At 43.6% G+C, this 20716-nt stretch overlaps 2 protein-coding genes across 9 annotated transcripts in view; one reads left to right on the top strand and one right to left on the bottom strand.

Moving 5' to 3' along the window:
* The window catches only part of TOP2B (DNA topoisomerase II beta), a 64227-nt gene extending 62096 nt beyond the window's left edge, over window positions 1–2131 (top strand). For both annotated transcript variants that reach the window (XM_075083261.1, XM_075083260.1), the window contains exons 34-36: window positions 343–459; window positions 1350–1447; window positions 1646–2131. In XM_075083261.1, the coding sequence (XP_074939362.1) occupies window positions 343–459; window positions 1350–1447; window positions 1646–1807 (377 nt within the window). In that variant the 3' untranslated portion in view covers window positions 1808–2131. The remainder of the gene's footprint in view (window positions 1–342; window positions 460–1349; window positions 1448–1645) is intronic.
* A 66-nt stretch (window positions 2132–2197) lies between these two features.
* RARB (retinoic acid receptor beta) overlaps window positions 2198–20716 on the bottom strand; it is a 337838-nt gene continuing 319319 nt past the window's right edge. For all 7 annotated transcript variants that reach the window (XM_075083266.1, XM_075083264.1, XM_075083263.1 and 4 more), the window contains 4 exons: window positions 16253–16429; window positions 7879–8083; window positions 6602–6760; window positions 2198–3631 (listed from right to left, as the gene is read on the bottom strand). In XM_075083266.1, coding sequence (XP_074939367.1) covers window positions 3435–3631; window positions 6602–6760; window positions 7879–8083; window positions 16253–16429 — 738 coding nt within the window. In that variant the 3' untranslated portion in view covers window positions 2198–3434. The remainder of the gene's footprint in view (window positions 3632–6601; window positions 6761–7878; window positions 8084–16252; window positions 16430–20716) is intronic.

The raw sequence follows: 20716 nt of genomic DNA, 5'->3' as shown, positions 1-20716 counted from the left end.
ATGTATCCAAATGTGTTTAAAATATCCAACTTGGAGATCTTGTGTTGCTGCTTTAGTTACTGGTAACCTTTTTTGTGCTCAAAAAGAGTAAAAACAGTCTTTAATCAAAAACACTGGAACTTACCAAACGCACTGATAGATCTTGAAGTATGACAAAGGGAACCTCCTGTTTATTCCACACAGCTTTAGCCTAAAAGCTGAAGTATGTTTTCCCCAAGTGCAGAAACCGCTCATCTTGTTTTAATATGCACCATTTATGCTGTAATTGGAGTATCTAATAAAATTTAATACTTCTAACCAATATGTGAATTTAACATATTTAGTATCTCTAACTTCTAACAGCAAAACTAGATGTGCCCCCTAAACCTAAAAGAGCTCCCAAGGCCAAGAAGGTGGAAACTGTGAACTCTGACTCCGATTCAGAATTTGGCATTCCAAAGAAGACTGCAGCGCCCAAAGGTAAGTGTTTTGGTGCTGCGCTGCTCAGCACTCACATCTGTGCTCTCTGTAACACAGGTTCACAATCATTTTTATGAGAAAGCAGAACTAGTGACTCTAAAATTAGAACCACAGTGATTTATTAGTAAATTTATCACTAGTAGAATACTCAACAATGAACCTTTTCTGTGACAAATAGAGGGTACTGACTTTGCTTGGCAAATAATGCGTCAACTTTTTATCGGACCTTTACTGTACTGTTCCCCCCTGGTGTTTTTTTTGTTTATCCAGTAGAACTGATGCTGCTTATTTTCTTTGATCTCAGCTTTTTACAAGACAGTAAAATTCTGGTAGTAATTCTAGTAAGTAAGGTTTTCTGGTTTGGTTTTTGGTTTTGTTTTGGTTTTTTTAACCCAATTCTTTGGTAAGCCCAGTCTTAGTTGTCAAAGTCCTCACAACACAGCAAACCAAGGAGGGTAATCAGAGGACGCTGTAAAGGCTGTGCCAGTGTTGATGAGGTTAACAGTAAATTCACTAAATAGTAAAGCTGAGTTAATGCTGTGTAATCGGCACAGAAGGTGACTGAGGACTTGTAGTACTTCAGAAGCCTAGAAGTCGTTGGTCTAATGAAGTTTGTCCCTGTCTTGAACCAACAGCTCGAATTGCTAGGGTGAAGGGTAACCTTGGAAGAAGCATAAAGGATTTAAAACTGAGAAAAGAAAATATATTGTATTTCACTGCTGTTGTGAAGAAGCTTGAGTTGTAAACTAAATTTGAGCTTTAGTATAGCTACATGGTAATGTAATTTCACTAGATTATTTTTTTTTTTCAGTTTGCTGAACTCTGGGGTTTTAGTTAAAAAAAAAAAACAAACCACAAACACCAGAATTAAATCATATTCTCTCACCTAGGAAAAGGTAGAGGGGCAAAGAAAAGGAAAGCATCCAGTTCAGAAAATGAAGGTGAATACAACCCTGGGAAGAAAGCACCTAAATCAACACCAAGCAAGGTCAGTTCCATCCATGCCCTTTTCTCCTTGTAAAAAGAACCTAATGGATTACCTCCCGTAAAAGTACTGTAGGTTGCTAATATGGTAATGGGGAATAATGTGTGTTTCATAATTGTGTTAGAAGGGTTCCTTCAATTTGGAATATGAAAAGGGAAGCATACACAGCATCACAACTGATTCGTCTTTTCTTTTCTAAAGAAAGCCAAGAAGGCCGCTTTTGACCAGGACTCTGATGTGGAAATCTTTCAGTCAGGCTTCGCTTCCGAAACTGCCCCAAAGCCACGGACAGGCCGGGCTAGAAAAGAAGTTAAATATTTTGCAGAGTCCGATGAAGACGACGATTTTGATATGTTTAATTAAGTGCCCAAAGAGCACACAAATGTTTTCCAACAAATATCTTGTGTTGTCCTTTTGTCCCTTCTGTCGCAAACTTTTGTACATTTGACTTATTTTATGTGATAATGTAATTGATGGTTTTTATTATTGTGTGTAGGCATTTTAACATTTTGTTCTTACACCTACAGTTTTATGCTCTTTTTTACTCATTGAAATGTCATGTATTTGTCTGACTGGCTTGTAGCGATGTTCTAGACAGCTGTGCTAAAGCACATTTTAATTGTCATGGTTGCAAACAGCAAACCTGCTTTTTGAAATGAAGTTTAAACATTAAAAAATGGAAAACTACCGCGCGCGCGTGTGTGTGTGTGTGTGTAAAATTTGGGCTAGAGGGAGTACTTCTACACACTTGGCTTTTTTTTAAAATAAATATATTTTATTCTTTGCCAGGAGACTCCATGGAAAAAGGTAAACAGTATATGAACATAGAAAGCATTGTTAAACAATCTCAATGTACAAACAGAGCCAGTGAAAGTACATCACAGACTTGCTAGAATATATAAAAAAAAAAAAAATCCACTAGTGCTTTAAATGAAACCTAAGAAACTGACACTTTTAAATCTGTTAACCATTCTACCACAGTTTTCACTCTGCTTCATGGTGATTTAACAAGGCCAAGAAGGCAGATTCTCTCCTTGTGTTTCTGGAAGTCCTAGCTGTACTTCCCTAGCACCAGGAAGGCTGGATAACCCGGCTCATTCCTGGCAGTTGATTCTTAAGGAAATACCCTAGACTCACTGATTCAGAAGCTGTAAATGAGTCTGCTGCTTATCATCCCATCGAGTGTCCCTAATGGCTTGTGAACAAGTAAACAAAAACACGGTAACACTGAAAAGTGTTTCTGCCTTGGAGGCTATCCTCACTGCTGTAGAAATGCCGTAGTTAATTGTGTAGCTAGGGCACCAGCTGGGTAAGAAACCACTTCTTTGAATTTTAAAGTGACATTAACAGTGGAACAAATGACATCTGAATAACTGCTCTGGCAGGTAATGCTGATACTGCTGCCGCTAGCACAGTGAATTTTTGTATACTTTTTACAAGGAAGGAGATGTAAACTGAGGGCATCAAAGACAAGTTTTCATATTCAACTCAACCAGACGGTCCTTTAAACTTCCTTTTCTGGATGTGAACAGTAGTCCATTTCCCATGGTTGGTGTCTTGATCGGTTTGGGTATGAGAGACAAAAGGAAAGCACCAAACATCCAGTATAGAAAGTACAGCCATACGTTTGTATGTACAAAGTCATCAGAAATGCAACCAGAATTTAAAGTTTGAGATCTGTCTTGTCACCATGCGCTCTTGAGTGTTCAGAGGAGAAAACAGAAGCTTAACTATTTTTTTTTTTTTTGCATGAAATGGCTGATTTAGAGTTTCAAAAGTTTGCATTTTCTAGTTTTAAGAGTTTAAACAGCAAGGAGTATATATCGATACATATGAAAATTTCTTGGTCCTTGTTGAGTTTTTATCTATATATATATACATATATAGATATATATTAAGTCCAGAAACTAAGCAGCAGTAAAAATGTTTCTCTTGCTTTTCATCCCTGTACATAAGGTATTAGGAATGTCTGAAGTAGCTGGAAAATGTCTTATTGCACCATGGGGGATTGACTGACACTGCTGTTATCCACTGAACTCGGTGAGATACTCGGACTGTGTTCTGCAGTATTTCCATTTGAGGTGGGGGTCAGTGGTTCATGTCCTTCAGAGTTCTCCAACATTTCCTGAATAAGAGGTGGCATGGATCCAGGGATTTCCATTTTCAATGTAATGACACGTTCCGCACCTTTAAAAAGGAAACAAAAAGCCCTTTCCGTTAGTGTGACTCCTACCTTTTCCTTCCTACTAGCATCATCCGTGGTAATTTCAGGGTATGTTATTTTAATGGATTTGCTGTCTCCTTCTATGCTTCTTGCATACAAAATTACATAAGTAAGTGAGCGAGCAACTTCATTCATTACAAGGGAAAGGCATGAGATGAGGCCTCCTTAACAAAATAATTTAAAATTATGACATGGCAACTGATATTACAAAACAGGTCAATTGGATGAACTGCTGCTTTTCACAGAAGGAACCAAAATGGCATTAAATGATACTGAAAAAAAATTCAGCCGTGATCATGTGGATGTCTATAAATTGGAATGCACGTCACAGTTTTTAATCGGGCCTGGATCTGCAAAGACTACAGAATGAGAAAAATTCTGGCTGATTTGTGTTGAACAGGTGAGGCGAATCCTGTAAGAGACGTGTGAACATTTCTTGCCTGTACAGAGAACTGTGAAATAAGAATCAGAATTTAACAGCCCATGGGTTTACAAAAGAACAAGTTCAGGCAAACAGATACTTTTTATTTGGTGAAGCTGCCTCTGTAGTTTTCAGGCATCTTCTCTTGCGCTAATTCACCACAGAAGACCACAGAAACACTGACACTGTTTACACCTGACCTCACTGAAGCGAACTGTTCGGTGTTTTGCCTTGTCAAGGGCAACAAGGGGCATTTTTATACTGAGGTGGCTTTGCAGGCTGGTGTGCGTAGGATTAAACACAATTACTGCACACAATTACTGACTGCTCGGACTGTGAGCCAACAGCGAAGACCAGTTTAAGGAAAAAAAAAAACCCAAAGAACGCAAAGGCACAGACCAGTGCCTGATGCTCCTACGGTTTGCTAAGCGAGGGGCTCTCTGAAACCCAGCTGTAGTCAGAGCAGCGTTATGAACTGAATTTGGCCACGGGAAGTATCTGTTTTCTGCTGGTCCGAGCAGGTCAGCTGCAGTACCCGGTGTCTGGGGGGGGTTATTCCTGCATCAGGCCAAGGGAATTTTTCAGGTCTTGCAAACTCCCAGTTTAATACTGGGACAAGAGGACTTGGAAGACGGTCTCGTGCTGCAGCCCTGCAAACGCTTACCGCTTTTGTTACAATGCTTCTAGTGCCACAGACGCCTGTGGCTGTACGAGGACCGCCAGCGTAAGGACACGCTCAGTCTTTTCGGTTCGTGCTCACTGCCGTAACTGCTTTCCGGGACCGTGTACCTTCAGGAGTCGTTGTCTTCTAATGTACATCTTTCTTTCCAAATGAAATTCAAGACACACCCACCCCTCCAGGACACCAACAGTCCTTTGGTATGATTTAGATTTAGTATAAAACACTGACGATCTAATTAAATACTCGTGTCAGAATGGAAAGAATCCTTCCTTGAGTGTTGGACATAAAGGGACAGAGCCATGTTCTGAGGCGCTGGAGGGCTCTGGCAAAGCAGCAGGAGAGCAGAAATAGATCTCCCACAAGCAAGAACAGCAGAAGGAAAGGGCTCCCCTAAACGTTTTTGTAGCTCAGTACTGCTGTAAGTTTATTTTGCAGGTTCAGCTGGATGGAGCTTGCTTTGCTCTACTTGAGGGTAAACTGCGAGCTTTAGCTAACCCGGTAAGCGGCTCCTTTTTAGGACACTTTTGCTCTAGTTCCAGAGTTTCCCTTCTAAGTTGTTCTTTTGGTACTGATCAATCCAATTAAATTGCTCACTTCTTTTTATAAGCATAGCTGTAGCTTAATCTTTTAACTTAGATCTATATTGTTTAAAGTGTAACAGTTCAGGTTTTAATGTAAAACAAGTATATTTATTTGAGTGATTTAACTGCTATTTTTCTCCCCTGAAGTCTTCTCAAAACCCAAGCCAAATGAAATTAGTGGCATGAAATTGGGCATAAACCCAATCTGCAGCTACAGAGGTACCTGTACATACAAGCTCATGTGCTTGCTTATCTAGCAGGGGTAGCAAATCTGTAGCTGAGTAAGCGCAGCGAGGAAGCGGAACTGCATCACCACTGTAAAAGTAAGAATTGTAGCACTTTAGACTCTCTGTATATAGGCTGGTACATCTCCTGCATGTCTCCCCAGAAGTCTGGAGGTGAACATACACAAAACGGCTGGACACATCTGAAATTGGGTCTGGGGAGATACAGGGGTACGCCAGAGGAGCACAGTCACCTTCGAGGGCACAGCACGGGGCAGAACAGGCACGCACGGAGGCTGACGCGCTGCTGGCTGTCCAGCGCCACTCTGGGAGCAGCTGCTCAGGCCGCCCACGCCAGGGACAAGCACGGAGCGGGGGAACCTCTCTGGCGAAATGAAACCCTTCAGCTACACCCGTGCTTGAGAGAATTTATGTGATAGTGCTGACTGTGTGCAACTCACACGATCAGTCAATCACATATAAGCCCATACAGAGTGTTCAAACAAAACTGATCCATGCGTAAGCACAGTCAGCTTGGATTAGAGGTGCTGAATCTCCAAGATCCTGGATCAAATCAGTTCTAAATCTTCAGTACGTCAGACCACAGTTTGGGGGAATTTTGGATGCACAGGTGTCTTCTGTAAACAACTTTGGTTTTTTTTAAAGCCATTAGTGATACAAAGTACACGTCGACCTGCACCCCCCTGTAAAGATTAACAACAGTTTAATTCAGGGTTATATCTTGTCTTAAAATGGCTAACAAAGAGTTCATGCTAATCATTTGCTGACCTACTTATACCTAAGAAATCATTTTCACCCTAAGTTGCATGAAGACTACAACAGCGCCAGGTATGTTTAAAGCAGAACCAATTTAAACACAGGGAGCTACATAAAGCAGAAGGGAAGAGAGAGGTCGCCAGGACCTTTCTTTGATATATTAAAAAAATAACAACGCAGGTCTCTAAGCCAGTTCCCTCTGAAATGTAACACTGACACTATTGCTGAATTATTGGGAGATGCTGTACCTTTTGCACTGATGCTGCGAAGATCTGTGATTTTCATTAAGATCTTTGGGAACATATGAGGCTTGTTGGGTCGTCTCTTTCGGATATAAATTTTCAGTGCTTCAAGCAATGGTTCCTGAAGCTTATCCACTTTCATTGGTTCTTCAAGGTCCTGGCGATCTGTAAAAGAGCATCATATCCCTCCTATGATCTTAAATATTTTTTTTAATGAACTCCAAATCGCATAAGAAAATCTCCAAGGGGAAAACACCTTGCTGCAAACAATATTTCAGAATTAGTTTTGTGTGCATCATCGATAAACTACCTGGGTATGCAGAGAGATTACAGCTAATTTGTATCAATGCTAAAACAACGTGAGCTACCATCAGGTATCGGCAGATGGCACTGCTCGCTTGAGTGACAACAAACGTCACCCATAAACCAGGATGCACCAGTCCCATATTAACGGCACCTCAGAACCCATCGATGCTTTTGATGGGCTATGGTTAGAGGCACATAAAATCGGAATTATTTTGTACTAAAGGGCCGTTGTCAACAAAGACTGAGTCTTGTTCTTTAAACGTTCCTCTAGCAACAGCCGGTTTGTATTTCAGCAAAATGGCCCAACTAAATGAAGTGTGTTTCTACTGCTAGTCCAGATTTTGCAAAGGAGGAGAGAGACCGGGTGATTGAAATAACAGGAATTTACAGATGATTTTGGAAATGATCTGAGACTTGGCTTTTTATATTTTAAAACTATGATTTTACCTGATTTTACTTCACAATGTCACTTTCAAGTTGCAGTCAGCCCCCCCAAATCGCGCCATCCGTGCCACTATGCTAATTTCGAAGTAAATCTATGCTTTTTCTAAAGTTATCACCAGCGACTGCTGTGTGAATGTAACTATATGCGCGTGCACGCAATTATATTTGTGAATAAAAGCTGCGTCACGGGCATCTTGCCCTAACCAAGGTCATTCATACAGACACCCATACACTGCTTATAAAACATGCAGCAGGGTACATCCTGCAGTTCTTCATCAGGCAGGTAATAGGATCGGTCGCTTGACAGAATGATTCGATTCATTTCAAAAAGTATCAATAATAAAACGAGTAACTATCACCAGTTGAAAACAAACCTTTAGTTTTAGGTGCTTTATATAACATATATAATAATATTACATATCTGTGTTTGATGTATATGTTTTAGTACAGGAAAGCAAACCAAGTAGAACATAAATGAAGATCTTATTGTGTCTGTCCTTTTCAAACGCATCCGAGTTCACACTGTACGATACCTCCACAGATTAAGCAGATGGCACTAAGGAGACCTGTTTCCGTATCATCCATTTCCAAAGGCAGGAGCTGGTTGGCAAACGTGAACACGAGATCAGTCAGTGGGCCAAATCCGGCGTTGTGCATCTGAGTTCGGTTTAGGGTAAGGCCATCTGAAAAGGTCATGGTGTCTTGTTCTGGTGTGTATCTTGTGCAAATTCTAAGGATCTGCAGAAGGACAAAAATAAAATTAAATCTAAGAACTCAATCCATGAAATCCACGTTGCATTTTCTCGATGCGCCAAGTGACCCAGGGAACTGCAGCACACGGTCACGTCAAAACAATCCAAAATCAAACTCCAGTTTGTTCAGTTCTAGGAGCACAAAAATTCTCTGCTACAATGTAAACATACTCAATTGACTATAGGTATTTTTTATAACAGAAATTTTCCCCCTAGTTATGAAAGAATCACAACTTCTGTGCAAATCTCACCATTTAGGTCACCAACATTACCATAATATTCACACAGGCCACTCTTTAATTAGTAATGCTATATGCACCTAACTATAAAATGCTATTGCACTGCTGATCTCATCCAGCAAGATCATAAAAATACCTCTCCAAACATCCACGTATTTCTTTGATTTTGGGGATCAATTTTGCATGACAGTGCTTCTCTGGGTTGTGTCTTTGGTAAGGACAAAGTGTCTCTGCGGTATCTTGTGTGAATGAGTGCGGACAGCTGTGAGCTGGTGAAAGAGGCAGAACGTAACTCGTGCTTTGGGGCGCCTTCCTTTCTTCTGTGATGGCAGACGGGAAAAACCACGATGTGAACACAACCCCCATGTGAGCACTCCCTAGAGGGTGGTGCAAAGCCCTCCATCTCCCGAGCAGCTGCAGTTACTGTCTCCACCAAGTGCTGCTCGTCTTGCCAGCCTGGGAGCTCACACCTGATTGTTGAACTGATGACACTCAAGCTGATGTCAAGCTTTGAACCTCCACAAGCAGCGTGCGGGGCTGCCGGCAGCCCAACCAGGAGTCTGACGAGTTGGCCCAGCTTTTCTTCTTTTACACAGAATCATTGAAAGGTTTGGGTTGGAAGGGACCTTTAGAGGCCATCTAGTCCAACCCCCCTGCAGTGAGCAGGGACATCTTCAGCTAGATGAGGTTGCTCAGAGCCCCGTCCAACCTGACCTTGAAAGTTTCCAGGGATGGGGCATCTACCACCTCTCTGGGTAACCTGTTGCAGCGCCTCATTATCCTCACATACAAAATTTCTTCCTAATATCTAGCCCGAATCTACCCTCTTTTAGTTTCAAACCATTACCCCTTTTCCTGTCACAACAGGCCTTGCTAAAAAGTCTGTGTCCATCTTTCTAATATGCCCCCTGTAAGTACTGAAAGGCCACAATAAGGTCTCCCCCGCAGCCTCCTCTTCTCCAGGCTGAACAACACCAACTCTCTCAGCCTCTCCTCGTCAGAGGATGTGTTCCAGCACTCGGATCATTTTTGTGGCCCTCCTCTAGACCCGCTCCAACAGCTCCATGTCTTTCCTGTGCTGTGGACCCCAGCGCTGGACGCAGGACTCGAGGCGAGGTCTCACCAGAGCAGAGCAGAGGGTCAGAATCACCTCCCTCGACCTGCTGGCCACGCTGCTTTTGATGCAGCCCAGGATACGGTTGTCCTTCTGGGCTGCAAGCGCACGTGTTGTTATGGTTGTTGTTACTTCCACATGCTGTAACACCGAATCTCCTTCCCAGCCAGCTGACCCCCAAGACTTCCCTGAGGCTCTGTCGTTTCCCCCATCGCGAGCCCTGGGCAGCCCTGGTAAGGGTGCACACCCTGCCCGCCTGGTGCAAGGCGTACCTTCCTGCTGCTGACGGTGTCGCTCACTCCTGCGCAAGCCCGGCCAGTGTTGGTTTTGGCAAGTTAACTTGTGTGACAACAGCCACCCAGCACTGACCCCAGATGAAAGAGCGTTCAAGGGGAGGATGTGGATTCACACCTCTAACTGGATACAGAGGAATGCAAAACGCATGAATAAAACACCGAGGATGCTCTGCATTTTGTTAGGAAATGCCTCTGGGGTAACCGCAGTGTCAAGAGCGCTGTCACAGCGGAGGTGCTGTGGCAGCACGGCTGGAGAGAGCGAGTGGGTGAACCCTTTCGCCTCTCAGAGCAAACCCAGGATGCGTCCCATGATAGACTCCGGCCGGCACTGGCTCATTTGTACAGCTGCTATTCGTGAACACTGCCTTAAGGATCAGATCAGAGAGATGTCCATCATGTTGACGTATTTCTGTTATATATCTCAATGCTTAATGTTTAAAATAGTCAGAGGTGGGGGAAGGCTTCTCCCTAAACTAAACTAAAACCTTGCAGAAGTTCAGCTGATTAGCTGAGCTACGACTACAGCCATATTTTTTCAGAGCTTGAGTGTATTTATTTCCCATACAGCCATCCTACTTTGTCTTAAAGATTCAACAAAAAAGATTTACATGAATATAAGTGAGCACAGGGCGAATTTTAATTATCCTATAGCTGCCGAAGCTCTGAGTCAGAGGCCCCAGCACTTGGCAGCTGACCAGTCTGGGCTTGGTTCTCCCACTTTCCTCTTTCCCTGGCAACACTGTTCCAAATAAGCAGGGAGGAGAATGAGGAGGACATGGCCTGTAAGAGACCTACAGAGAAGCTTTTATTTCCCTTCTTAAATCTCTTGGTAAGAGACTTAATAGGGTGTATTTCTGCAGAAGGCTCTTCAACCATTTTCTCTCTCGGCAATAATCTTATCTCACATTGCGGTACACAGTGAAGCACTGAGACTCTACGTGGTTGGAGAAGCATGTTTCACATCGTTCCCCTACCCCTGAATTAGAATAAGCTCTTGAAATTACCTGAATCAATGACAAAGAGAGGCACAAATACAAATGCACAGCACTCAAGTTCTTCACTGACTGCAAATTCCCCGCTAATGTAAGTGATCTTAAAGGGCTGCTGGTGTCTCCAAAGGTTTTGTGTAATAGCCAAAGTGTATTTCAGGATTATTAGCAGAAATTAACATTATAAAGCATGGCACCCTGTCAGTAAAAGACAGCATGTTTACCATATTCTGAGCTGACAGTAACCACCGGCAGTTCTCTCTCCTGAAGTTCGCTGTTGGTTATCCTTTTAAATCATTAAAAGGATTGTATAGGAAGGAGAGGAAACATGCAGTGTTTGTGGTTTTCAAGAAAAGCAAGGTTTGAAAACTCTGCATATTTCTTGAGAAACCCTAGAGCTACTTGCTTTATTTCTCCAATGGCACACAAGAGAAACTAGAAAGCAGCTCTTCCCACCTGAAGCCTGCACACAGAGTAACTGCCTTTCAGTAAGGGTGTGTGGCCTGTGACGATCAGGTGTCCAACTTCTGGAGGAACAAGGCTCTGTACTTCCTAAGTGGTACTGATTTTCCCTTAGCTCAGCTGGGCAGAAAGGCAGCCCCTTTTATTCTGGTGCTATTTTAATCGCTAAGCCTTAGCAACGAGAGTTCCTCCCTCCACACCCTCAGGACTCCCAGCCCAACAAATCAGCTGAGCAGGACTTGGAGCTAAATTGGGCAACACCATGGTGTTTCCTGAAGGCTGCCTGCAGCCTCCCCGGCAGCTGCCCAAGCAGGGGCGGCAGACACGGTTCCCCCATATCCTCCCTCCGAGAGCAAGTCTGCACCACACTGCCCAGAGACTCCTGGCCCAGAGGGGCTGGGCTGCCCCAGCACAGTTACCCCAAACAACCCGGAGGCTGAACGCACGCCTCCTGCCATGCAGCAGGCTGCTGCCTCCCCCAGTGCAAAGCTCTCCGTACTCAACCCCCCCGGTGCTGTAAGCCCCACTCCGTTTTGGGGGGTGTGCTGGGGGTGCCCAGCAAAGACCCACCAAATCACCGCCCCCCGGGGCTAACGCAGAGGAGGACTTCCAGGCTGGATCCTCATCGGGAATGAATTTGCGGTTAGGTTGCTCAGCCTAGAGCCCCCGTGGGCGTGCACAGAAAGAGACTTCCAGGGGCCTTGCAAAATTTGTAATTAAAACATTAAGGCCCTGGAGAAGTTTAGCAACTTTCAGGCTCAGGCAGCGACCGGGATGACTTTTTGCAAAAGGTAGACTTCACGCTTTCATACCTAAATGATGCACTGGAGGAGCCTGCAGGAGCTCGGCTGGGGCACTGGCACAGCTGAAACTCAGCTATGTGTTTTCTGCAATGCACTTAGCTTGACTGCAGCAATCGGGTCTCAGGTTTCTCCTGCATTCCTTCGACATTATCCCACAACATGCTGTTATTAAGCTCCGAGACAGGTCATCTGAATTTTTTTTACTCTTTTTTTTTTTTTTTTTTTTTTTTAAATTTGGGTCCTTCATCGAGATCTGCAAAACACCGTGGATATTGCTAAACCGTTCTTGGGCAAACTTCCAGTGTCAAAGTGAAGCTGATTTCAAGCTCTCATTCACTGAAGAACATATGGGAAATGTCAGCACTTCAAAATAAGAAATCATGGTATCTTTCTCCATTTTAAACTGAACCGCTGTCTAGAAGACATCCTCCTAATGTCCTCAATGTTGTTTAGATTTTGTAACCAAGCCAAGTATTTTAGTTGTCACTCTGCTCTTAGATGCCACTTGCAGCCATAAATAAGGTTCTTGCCCACGATTAAAGGACCCTTTGTTTTAAGGAATATTTATATCTTAAAGCGTCTGGGGTTCCTAGGAGCCAGTTAGAAATTTCAAAGCAAAAACCCTATGGGTCACACAAAAACAAAACCATCCAGCAAGTTGCATTCACCACATTGTTGCTACCATAGAATTGTTACTCATTTTAAGCAGATTTGTTAAGGCAAGCTGGGTTTTTTTTTAAGAAATGCTGCTGTTACACGCTAGCTACCTTATCCAGCTGGGACAGTTTCCCAAGAGGAGAAACCCAGGCAGGTGACTCTGAAACAACGAACAAGCCTCCGTGGCACTGCCGTACCCCATCAGCACGGGTTATTCCACACACCCCAAAGCCTTCCTAGCACTAACGCACAGGATTGTACAACAGAAAGCAAAAACGATATAATCAAGGATTAGCATTCAAGGACTTTGCAGGGTTTTATCCACTGGGCTTAAGACAGGCTGGACTCTGGGCTCTTTCCACATTCATTTTGCTGGAGCTCGGCGAGGCTGGGGATGCTCGACCCCTGCTGGGCCAGCGTACCAGCAGACAGAAGCACTTGGTTTTACGAGGGTTACTGATGGAATTTTAGTAGTATTTATCCCTGAAACTTTTGGCACCAGAGCAAATATAAATTCCACCATCCTCGATCGGCGCCTTCAGCTGCCTTGCGAGGCTTCATGTTAATTCCCTTCCAGAGATTTTGTTTGTTTGTATATAAAACAATTCTCTGGCCCATACCCAGCAGAGGTTACTGAGCTCCTGGCACTGTTTCCTTCGCCAGCTTGTTGAGGGGTTTAAGCATCCACGGCTGCAGGAACCAACTGAGCAGAGCCCTTGGCAGGGTCTGCAAATGCTTAAGACTCCCCATAGCCCTGAGACAGCGCTGCTGGGTGGGCAGTGAACTGGGATCCCGCTGGCAGGGGGAGCCCGGCCACCCCACCTGGCTGGGCTGGGCGCCCCACGCCATTCCTCCCGCGTGCCATGGCTCCGGGGACACGTCCAGGGGATTGCACAGCAGCAGGACCACGAGCGCACACTGACGAGGCTCACACCCACGCTGGCCAGTGCTCACACAGCAGACCACAGGCAGGCACCGGGAGTGGGTGCTCATGCAGCAGGAGGGGAGCGGTGCTCACCCCGCGTCTCAATGCACAAAACAAAATGTTGGAAACACTCCTTGTAATTAGGAGAACTAGCTTGCTGAGGTGGGGGAACATGCACTGTTAAAACACTGCTCCAACTACTGACATTTAGCTTAAATAAAGATACAGAGCTGCACTGCAATTCTGATTACGTGCAGGTGATGTGGGTTTAATGGATATGGGCACTTCACAGACAGTGTGCGCACTACGCGTTACTGTGCTTATGGTAATTATCCCTTTTTCTTTTTAAGCAGCGCATAAAATAGTCACATAAAGCTCATGTAAAAGTCGCGCAGGAAAGTTAGGTCTCTTCGCGACAACCATGTCTTATCTGCTCCTGTTTCTGGAAAAGCCTTGGCTCCTTCCTGCTACGGGTAGCTGTGGCACTTCCTACACCCTGCTCGCTTGGATGTGTTACCTTCTCCAGCTTCATGAAAAATGAAACCAAGAATGAGGGGATGATTGGGAATGACAGGTCTCGATAAAGTTTCTAACTAGAGCTTGAAGGTTCTCACATGCCCACAAAGTAAAAGTAGTGACTTGTATTAAAGAATCAAGCCTTTCTATCCATGAATTAGTTGAAATAAAGGCACCATTTATCACCTGCTTCATTATTCTTTTTCTCATCTGGCAACTAAGCATTTATTTAATCACTTTGATCAAAGGTTGTGAAGTGCCTTTATCTAGACACTTCAGATAAAACTGCTAGCAGAAAGGCTTCCCCTAAATACTTGATACTGTCCAGCCAGCGCTGGCGACACAAGCAGCGAGCGGAGCTTCCCCGGGGGACCCTGTGCCACAGGGGCTGCGCATGCTCCTGGGGTAAGCTCCCGCTACCCGCCCCAACAAAGAGCGCCAGGAGCTTGTGGGATCCTGAGCAATTACAGAATTAGGGTATGTTTTTTTCCAGCAGCTACAGAGTCAGGGCATGGCAGCAACAAATAGGCGGTGGCAGCTTACGGGCTGACGTTTTAGGGGTAAAGAATTTGGATGTGCAGATTCTTGCTATATCCTGACTCCTCCCCACCATTTTTGGGTAGTTTCTATATTAACCATTTGTTACTGGTCATGACAGCAAAGCACAAAGCAGTTCCCCTCTGGCAGAACACACTTGAGGCAATGCCACAGTTTATCGATTAATGTGTGCCTTTCAGTGTAAGGGGAACATAACTGAGTCTTATCAGGACAGAGCTGGTGACGAGAGCTGTGCAGTTGGTAACAAATGGCCCTGCCCCACGGGGAGACCACACACAGCAACGATGAGATGGTCAAGTCTGAATGAGTGCCTGGACGAAGGGGACAACGAGAGGTGAATCTTGAGCACGACAGGGCAAACTCAACCTTCCCCTTTTTACAGGCCGGAGAACGATATCCTTGCCCCTCTCCCACCTTCATCAATGTCCTCTAGATGTGACTCTTCAAAACAGCTTTTGACAAAACAGAGGAAAAAGGTCATAGCAGTTAACATCCTCCTCAATATGATCCTGTTTGAAGCAATGCACTTTTGGAATTTCCAAGATTTATTGCTCCAACTTCAAATTTCCCAGTTTAAACTCCTGTGTCATGCCAAAAAAATATATCTACAGTAGCCAGCCTACAACAGGCTTCTTGGCCGTGCTTGGCTCAACGAAGACTTGAAGGTTTGTGATCAGAAGAAAACATTTAAAATATGTTTAAAACACACTGAAAATACAGTTTTGCTGAAAGTTATTGTTATGACCAAGAATAAGAAGCTTATTTGCAGCTAAAAGGCTGAAGACCTCTAAGGTCTTGATAAAGAAATGCTGAGATCCCAGAGGGTTCCTCTGGAGGTCAACGTGACAGAAACAACCAGCGACGAAGGGAGGGAAGACAGCTTGCCCTGACATAGTGGCAAGGTCTGGAGAAAAACTCCAAGCCCATCCGCACAGCTCCCTGCTGCAGGTTGTACGTTTGCCTATTTAAAATTAAATGACATTTAGCTAAAATCTGTACAGGGTCCATTACAGCGTCCGCTTCCACAGGCGCCTGCAGCACTGGTGAAAGCAGGGGTGCTGCATGCCGAAGGCTTGCGCCTGCCGGGCTCCAGGCGCACCAGGTTCCTGCCTACAACCTGCAAAAAACTCACTCTGAAGATTTGTATCTTGTTCCTCAAATTACCTCATGACCACTGGTACAGCATGTTCCTAAAACGTTATACAGCAGACTGTCTTTCTAGGGATCCTTTATACAGAGCATTAGGTTTTGGAGGGAGGAGGGAGGAGGAAGGAAGGAGAATCAGATCTCGCTTCAGTGTTAACAGAAAGGAAATTTTTCCAAAGGCACACAGATTTCAGGTTAGTTTCTTGCAACTATACTGAAATCCACAAACTATAGGGACTTACTACATATTTTGAAAAGTATGCTCGTCCCATATAACACACGTCTGTAGACATGCTAGAGTCCACTCGTGACCGTACCAGACTACCGGGTAAGTTCAATTTTGCAACCATAAGGCTGGGGCGGTATTCGACCCCCTCTCCCTGTCGATTACAGTAAAAAGAGCAATAGAAAATACATTAGTCGTATAACAATGCTGTTAAAAATACATACCAGTATGTCCAGGCAGGCTGCTTTAAGTAGAGTTATCTGGTCTGCAATGGTCAAACTTGTAAAGCCTGGCAATCGCTTTGCAAATTCCACTATTTTAATAATGCACTTTGTCGCAAGTTCACTGAATTTGTCCCAAAGCCCGAGGTCCAGTCGAACTCGATGATCTGCGCTGGAGTTCTGGAAAGACAGACAGAAGGCACCATAAATCAACAACATCCCTTTCAGTAAATGGTTTTCAAGGGAAAGAAACAACCACCGAGTATTCCTTCCAGAAGTACTTTCTATTAACATTCCAGGCATTTTCTGCAGCTTGCTGTTGGGATGATGCTGGTTTTAAACTTGGATTAATCGCCTGAAAATTCCTTGGATATTTCTCTGTTACTTACGATCGCAGAGGCCATCTGTACAAAGAATACAAATGAACTTAAACATTTCCAAATGCCACTATCATTATTCTTTCTTGCCATTATATAATAAGTGCATTGAGAGAGACAATTTACAGTTATACCCCAGAAAATATAAATGAACAGTGGAACACGAATATCGGGTCCTCATCTGGAAAAAGCAGCACAATATTTGGAACATAGTTTCACATACTTACGGTCTTAGCAAATTAGTTCTACTTATTTTATCAGCTCTGTGGCTCTGCGAAAGTTTTACAGCTTTCTCAAGCTACAGTCTCCCATGAATTAAAGACCACTTCTTTACATGACGTTAGGAAAAACACCATGTGCGCTGAAGAATGCTATATGCCCATCTAATGGTGCATCCAACACTACCCTACTGTTTGAAGTGTTACACGGACATTCCAGCTACATCTTTCAGAGTCTGTTTCCATATATTCATGTGTCTTAATCCAAAAGTCCGTAATGCGCTAGGACTTGTAGCAAATTTCTGTTGTTTGTGATTAAGCTCATGTTTTCATACATTGAGAATAAACACTTAACCCTTGAAAAAGTTAAACATGTCAGTCAAGGACCATCCAACTCAAAAGTTACTGTGATCTACTTGACACTGGTCCAACAAAAGACGTTTCCAACCCACCCGTGATTCCCATGGGGTCACAAGAAACGACAGAGCTCTGAAATAGCCGAGGCCCCTCCTTCCCTAGCATGCAGCATGTTCCCATTTTGCCAGCATTTGATCCAATGCTGTTTGGGATGCAGCCAGCGCAATGGTCCGTCCTCCCCCACTATTTCACAAGCCTCCAAATTCAGCGTATGTAGCTGCCTTCAGCGTCTTGGCGAGCTCCTCTTCATTGCAAGAGGAATTTTACCTGTAAAAAGATGCTGGTTTTGAATTTGCAAAAGGTGCTGAGCTGCAACCACAGAAAACCAAAGGCAGAGTTTCTCCCTTCCATGTCTCATCTGAGCTTGTTGACTAACCAAGAAAGAGACAGGCGTCTCCAAAAAAAAGGCCTGCCCACTCCAACTAGGTGCTTAAGGCAGGTAATGGAAAATTCCCTCAGGTGGTGGCTTTCTCCCCAGCTGCAAGGGAAGCCCATGTGATTACCTGCCTTAGTCTTAGCTGGTTGAAAATTAACTGCTAAATTAACTTTCATTTTAAAGTTAAATCAGAGCAGCCTCAACCTAATAGTCGAATAGACATGGCAGATAAACAGCCATCGAAAAGCATTCAATTTACACAGATCACCCTTTCTTGGAGCAAACATCTCGTGACCCTGCCACCACCACTGCTGATGGTGAGGGCGCCTACCTCCTTGGAAACCTCTGAAGCCACCACCTTGCTTTGGTCCATGGGAAGGACTCAGGACCTGAAAAGGTCAACAAGGGGATGTGGGGTAAGCTTGGCTTGGCTGTGATGCTCTGTCATCCCCTCCCGGAGCTGCCTTCGCAGATGCGATGACCACCATCAGTCGTGAAGGGGAAAGTCCTGACAGGTCCTAAGCGCACCACCAGCCCGGCATTCACCCTCACTTGCAACAGGGTGGAGATTTGAGCCAGTAATATTTATATTAGGCTCTTATTACAAAAAGTAAATGCTAAGCATGCTGAACAGGTTGAAGGTGCGTACACGCTCTTCCCCACTCCCCCTTTTTTTAAGGGATAAGAAATTAACTTCTTCATTTCTATTTGAATTTTTATTCTGGGAAGTTCCTGCATTTTGGGTTTTGGTGTTTGTTTTTTTTTTAAATGACAGAAGAAAAGATAGGAGAAAATGTCTTTATAGTACTCAAGAATTGCCTTCAAAATGGTCCAAAACTAATGGGTTAACAGTCATTGTAATGCCCTTTGAAACATTTCTTTTGGCTATTGGAGTATGCATCCTTCAGATTTATTTTATTTCATCCTCAAGGACCTTGGTGAAATACAGTACATTGGAGAAAAAAATAAGATCAAGATGTGCAGTCATTCAGGCTGTAATTAAATTTAATAGGCAGTTTATCCAGTTCATAGAAAGATGGCATAGCGGAGAGCTACACAAAGCAGAGCCTAAAGCAGGAAATCATTTTACAATAGGGTATCCATCTGGAAAAAAAGACGTTGCATGAAACCAGCAAGTGTGAACGAAATCTTCATCAGTATCATATGAGGTTACTTTATCATGCTGCAGTACCGGCAACGGGAAGTTTGACATGCCTTCTATTAAGAGTAATGCATGGCCGTCTTAACAAATGTAAATCTAACTCACTATTATGCAAACTGAAGAGAAGGGGCAGTTAATAAAATACAAAAATAACCGGGTGTTTTATTACGCTGGGTGCCAGATTCCTCAGCATTGGAGCTAACGTGGTTTACACATTATCTTTGAGATGCTACAAATGGAAAGACTTTTAACATTTTATTTGGTAATGAATGTAGTTGCAAGCGTCGCAGAAAATAGCTAGATTTTTAGCAGTGTTTCTGAACACATATAAAACCAAAACCGACTCAATATCAATGTATAGGTTGAACAGCAAAATATGGGGTTAATAAAATGCACGTTAGAAACAGAAACTCTGATTAAATTTGCCTGAAGATCTCCTCTAGCCACGCTGTGAAAAAAGATGCAGACACTATGACTTTTCCAGAATATTTTACTGAAGCAGTTTTTAGGGTGTCTTTTCCAGGAGCAGCCTTGCATGTTTTTCAGGCCTTTGCACCAGCGCACATATGGTGGAACAATACTGTAATACACCCTAGTGGCATCTTTATCAGTGGAAAAGCCCAACCTTGCTATGAAATCCAATTAAACAGCCATTTTTGCCACATAAATTGATCCCATTTTTTCCATCATTTTTGTTTTTTCATTGCAGGCTGCTCTATCTCCACAGTAACGATACAGGATGAGGTACTCGCAGAAACATACACAGTAGCAGAATCCCTACTGTCTTTAAAATCCACTTTACAGAGGAAACAAGGCTCACAGGGGCACTCTGCCCTAATCACGAACACTTGCTATGCCTCTTTAGTAAAAGCAGCATTGCAACACAGCTCTGGCAAGCTCACTGAGGGCCAGAGCACACATCTCTGCTCAGTCACAGCATCAGGAGATAGGAAGGCAGGCAGGCAGGCAGGCAGACAGACAGACATATAGATAGATATTCCTCTGCAATGGCACAGAACAATGGCAGTGTAACTTCTAAGCCCAGCACTTACAAAGGACAAAATGCTGCTGAGACGCAAAATCTCTCTGTTTCCAGCCAGCCAAGAGCAACCCAGGAGAACCCACAGCACAGGTCCGCAGAGTCAAAATTATTTTCTGTTTTATCCTCCCTTTATCACGAGGCTGGATGTAACACAGCTGTAGACTTACAAATAATACCAGTCTCGAGGGACAAGCAGTATAGTTACACTCAATTATACTATAAAGTATGACATCTCCAGAGAAATTACTAAGGCACTCTCTCTTACCTGGATGACAGTAATAAAACAGATCTATTTATGATGGACTTTTGAAATCCATTACGCTTAAACAGCTTGCTGATTCTCATCATTGGCAGAACTATACTTGCCACTGCCCACCAAATGCAACTGTTAAGTCAAATGACCCAGGGAATTTAATACGAGTGCTATTCTCCCATTATTTTAAGTAGACTTTTATTAACTATGCAAAGTATGGTAATTATTACAGATAGAGACACTTTTTCCTTTTAAAGACCAGATGGATATAAAAAACCATAACTGAAAATGCTTCTCCAAAACCGTTTTGAACAGGTGAAAATACGCAATGGGGGGAAAAAATCACCATGTAACCTTTCCCTCTGGGAAATGCAGGCTGCAATGCTCAAGAGTGAGAGGAGGCAGATATGCAGGCCAAATGTCTGAATAGATTTTTTTTTTAATGACTGTATCTCTGCAAGGTCTTTTTTACTCCACTCTCTAATACTTAAAATTCTTTGCTCTTTTTAGCAACGAACAAAATCATGTTTTAAATCAGTCTGAACGATCACGTAACCGAAGGCGCACAGAGGGCACGCTTGCAGAACAGTTTCTTCCATTAGTGCAAAGCTCATGAAATTCA

This window comes from Phalacrocorax aristotelis, chromosome 2, assembly GCF_949628215.1.
Source record: "Phalacrocorax aristotelis chromosome 2, bGulAri2.1, whole genome shotgun sequence".
Taxonomy (NCBI): Eukaryota; Metazoa; Chordata; class Aves; order Suliformes; family Phalacrocoracidae; genus Phalacrocorax; species Phalacrocorax aristotelis.
Note: the sequence above shows the minus strand (reverse complement) of the source record. Positions and strands in the feature narration are given on the sequence as shown.